At 33.3% G+C, this 4025-nt stretch overlaps 1 protein-coding gene across 1 annotated transcript in view; it reads left to right on the forward strand.

Annotated features, from left to right (window-relative positions):
- LOC133878994 (uncharacterized) overlaps nucleotides 1-3788 on the forward strand; it is a 7525-nt gene extending 3737 nt beyond the window's left edge. Inside the window, exon 5 of the mRNA XM_062317548.1 lies at nucleotides 3591-3788. Coding sequence (XP_062173532.1) covers nucleotides 3591-3788 — 198 coding nt within the window. The remainder of the gene's footprint in view (nucleotides 1-3590) is intronic.
- Nucleotides 3789-4025: the final 237 nt, after the last annotated feature.

Below are 4025 nucleotides of genomic sequence, written 5' to 3' on the forward strand. Positions count from 1 at the left end.
ACCTTGATCCTAAACCCTGTTACAACCCTTAAAAAGTCCTTATGATTCATGCTATGCATGTGATTCCAGTGGTGGAGAATGAGAAGATATGCAAGCCTATGGTAGATCAATTCCATTGGAATGAATTTGAGCGAAACACATACCCTTCAAACACATGAGAGTCGAGTGTTTATTTCTGTGAGGGTCTACATTTTTAGTCTACTCCATCTTCAAGTGAAAATACTTGCTAAGTAATTTTAAGCTGTTTTAAAATGTTTGTTCATGATATGTTATGAATTGTGAAGAGCTTGGTTGTTCCTTGTTGATGGCGTTGCAACCTTGGCTTTCTTAGGAAGGTGAATTTGAGATTTGCTCGAGGACGAGCAAAGGTTAAGTGTGGGGGAATTTGATAAGAATGTAAAATGTCGTATTTTTTCACTTAATATTTAATCTCTTATACTTATTTAATGCCTAAATGTACTAATTATTCTTATATTTTGATTTAGGATACAAATTGAGGCATTAAATGCAAAACAAAGCTAATTGGGCGATTTTGGACAGATTTGACATCAGTTTGTAATCTGGGCATAACTCTCTCATAAAAGCTCCGATTGAGATGATTCAAGATGCTGTGGAACACCAAGAAAAAGATCTACAACTTTTATGTTTGTCGTTTTGAGAGATACTGAACGTATCAAGGTCGAAATCGGGCTTGAAGTTGACGTTCTGATGCGGTTTAATTGCGGAAGTTTTCAGATATGGAAATTTCTTTACTTTGAGACTTTTCATAATCATCCAATCAATTCCAGTCAAGCCAAGCAATAAATACAAAGTCAAACAAAAGGAAGAAAAGGAAGGAAAAGATGCGTAGAGGATCAAGAAAATAAAGAAGAGATTTGTGGGGACCACGTGAAGAAGACAACATGAAAGGAGCATCTCTTTCCATACAAAGGAAATTGATTTTCTCTCCATACTTGGCTGATTTGTGGGGACTTAAACAAGGAAAGAATCGATAGAGCATGAGGCAACAAAAGTCCTCATTAAAAACATCACCTTCCTAGTTATCCTACCCTTTATTTTATGTTTAATATTTTCCTTAATTAGTAGATTTGTGTATTGTTATTTTAGGATAGTATTTACAATATCTTTCTTTAGGAGATTTCCTAGGTTTCTAGCATATGGGATGAAACTTGTATAAAAGGGGAGAACCATGACACACAAGACATCATCTATCTTCCATCTTCTCCCCTCTTCTCTAACTTCTTTGAGTCATGGCCTTGCGTGGCTAAACTTTCATAATTGGTCGAAGGAAACAGAAGCCTCGGAATCAATAAAACTGTGAGATCTAATTTGTTTTTATTGTTCGATTTATGCCTTGAGTATCGGATGTTCTTCTTTGCCTAATTCCATGATTGTCTCGTTTAATTGCTAGGAGTACTACTAGTTTATTATTCGTTGCAATCTATTGCTAGGATGGATATCAAATCCGTAATTGTTTGATCCCTCCAATCTGTGAAGCAACTAAGATTTAATGATTTGCTGCTTCTCAGTGATTATTAAATTTTAGGAAGAACATCCGACGAAATTAAATGCAACCGCTTGTGCTTGTGTTGTTTCGCTTCATCGATCTCTCTAATTCTTAAGGCTGCTACTAGATTAAACCTATAGCGCTTGTCTTAGGTTGTTTAGTAGTTAGGGTTAATTAGAGCGCTTGTCTACTAATTAACTACGACTAAGGAGAGATAGGAAAATAGTTCCAACGGTGAATATTCAAGCATGAATTGATATATATTTGCATCGATGATCAGTTGCCAGATTCCGATGGTGGAAGTTGACTTAGACCAATGTTTCTTTACTTGATTAATATTTTAATTTGAATTGTTTCTTAGTTATTTTTCTTAAAATTATTTTTATACTCAAACCCCCCCCCCCCCCCCCCCATCCTTGTTCACGTAGCATAAAACTCGGCTAATTACTCTCCGTGGGATCGACCCTTACTTCCACTGCTATATATATATTTTCACAAGTAAGGTTTTATTTTTGGGTGCCTGCGACAGCACACCAATAACACTAATACTAGTGTTCTTTTAGATCTGTTTGTGATGAGTTCTTTTAGATCTGTTTGTTTTGTGCGATTTCTGTTTCATTTCTAGATCGATTTTCATTTTCGTTCAGACACGGAAGGTAGAGCCATCGTTTTACGCGGCGTGATATAGATCTGATTTGTGTTTTGTTTTTTATCCCTTTTTTTTTTCTTTTTTTCTTTTTTTTTCTTTTTTTTTTTTTCTGCAATGTGTTGTTGTAATAGCCTCTTTCTTAGATCTGTTTTTCTTTTGGGTTCACTTTTGTATTTCGTATTTGAATCTCTTAATTTCTTGCCTTTTTTTTTTTGGTATTATCAGATTGCTATTTGTCTTACTATAATTTTTATTTTATTTTCGTTGTAAGTTCAAGTTTTTTGCCTATCTGAATGAATCAAATCTATTTGATTTTTACTCTATTTTGTATAATCTGATTGGATCTCATTATTATATGTATATATTATATTATATTTTGATAAAAATAGTTTGATATGAAGCCTAGCGATGTTGAAGGAATATTCGTAATTATGCATTTGATTGAAAATCTAAGTTTGATGGGGAGAGATTTGAGCTTTTACTTGAAATTCACCGGAATTGCTTTTGTGAATTATTCTTTACCTTTGAAGGTTTCTTTATCTTTTAGAATTTGGTTTATGGAGTCTAAGATTGAAGATATCTGTTAGCTGGTTTTTGTAAAGATTAGCTTTTTGAATCTCGTTTACCAATATTGTAAGTAAACTCGTTAATTTCTATTGGTTGAATCAGCAATTTTGTTACTGTTACATTAATTTGTTTGGGAGTTTGAGCATGTTTCTCATCTTTTGAACAAAATAGCATGTTTCTCATCTTTGATTATGCATTGATTGTCAATTTTGGTTATAGATCATATTCATCAATTGTCAGTTGAAACTTATAGTTGTTTATATTGTGAAACAGTTTGTTACAGCAGATATGTGACTGAACCAAACGTTTCATTGTGCTACTAATTGTTGGGGACGTAATATCATCCTGTCTTTGTTCTAGACTGCTAATTTTTATTGTAATTCTTTTATAAATTTGGTGGTTCTTGTTTTGGTTTTGTAGTTTTTATTTTATAAGAGAGTTGACGCTAATTAGTTTGTTGTAGACTCTTTTCTACATTCCTAGTTGTGATCAAAATTATTACATTGAAGAGTCTTTGGTGTATATTCTTCAAGTTTGGGGTCATTAGTTTGGATAATCTGAACTAAATCGATTGCTAGTGGGACTGCATATCTAATGTTTTCAATTCTTAACTTCTAAATGTCAGTTGATGAATTTAAATACTGTTTTGCTTTCCTTTTATTTTTTTTTAATCGTGTAGCTTTCGGTTCTTTTTTTCTTTTTCTTTTTTTATTCATCTTCCTCATATAGTTTCAGGTTATAAATCATTGTGATTGATTTTATCATTTTGGTGGGTCCTGTCCAGGTAGAAATTTAGGCTTGTTTGTTATTACATCTGTGAGTGGTTGAAAGCTTATGAAATATGTGCTTTTCTTGTTGTGCTTGAAGGTGATTTCAATAATGAGGATGATGATAGCTCGACTCCAAGAATTTGAGGGTAATGTGGTGAAAGAGCGTGAAGGAAAGAGGCCACTTTTGACTGGGTATTTGCAAGTGACACTGAAAGATGGTGTAGGCACTCGTATACGTGAAGCAAAAACAGAAAGCCTTCACTGTGAAGCAATATGGATGTTCTTGTTGGAATGAATGTAAATTTGTAACTTTTTGCAAGACTTGCAATAGTGTATACATAATTGCATGTTTATCCGTGCTCATCAAAATCTCAAAATTTACTAGATTTGCTTCTACCAGATAAATACTATGCTTCAAACACCATAACCTTTGATGGTCATCCTCCCTAAAACCACAAGAAAATTGAAATTGATGAACCAAAAAGATAAAGTGCACAACTGATGCACCAAAAAGATGAAAAAAAAAAAATTG

This window comes from Alnus glutinosa, chromosome 10 (genome assembly GCF_958979055.1).
Source record: "Alnus glutinosa chromosome 10, dhAlnGlut1.1, whole genome shotgun sequence".
Taxonomy (NCBI): Eukaryota; Viridiplantae; Streptophyta; class Magnoliopsida; order Fagales; family Betulaceae; genus Alnus; species Alnus glutinosa.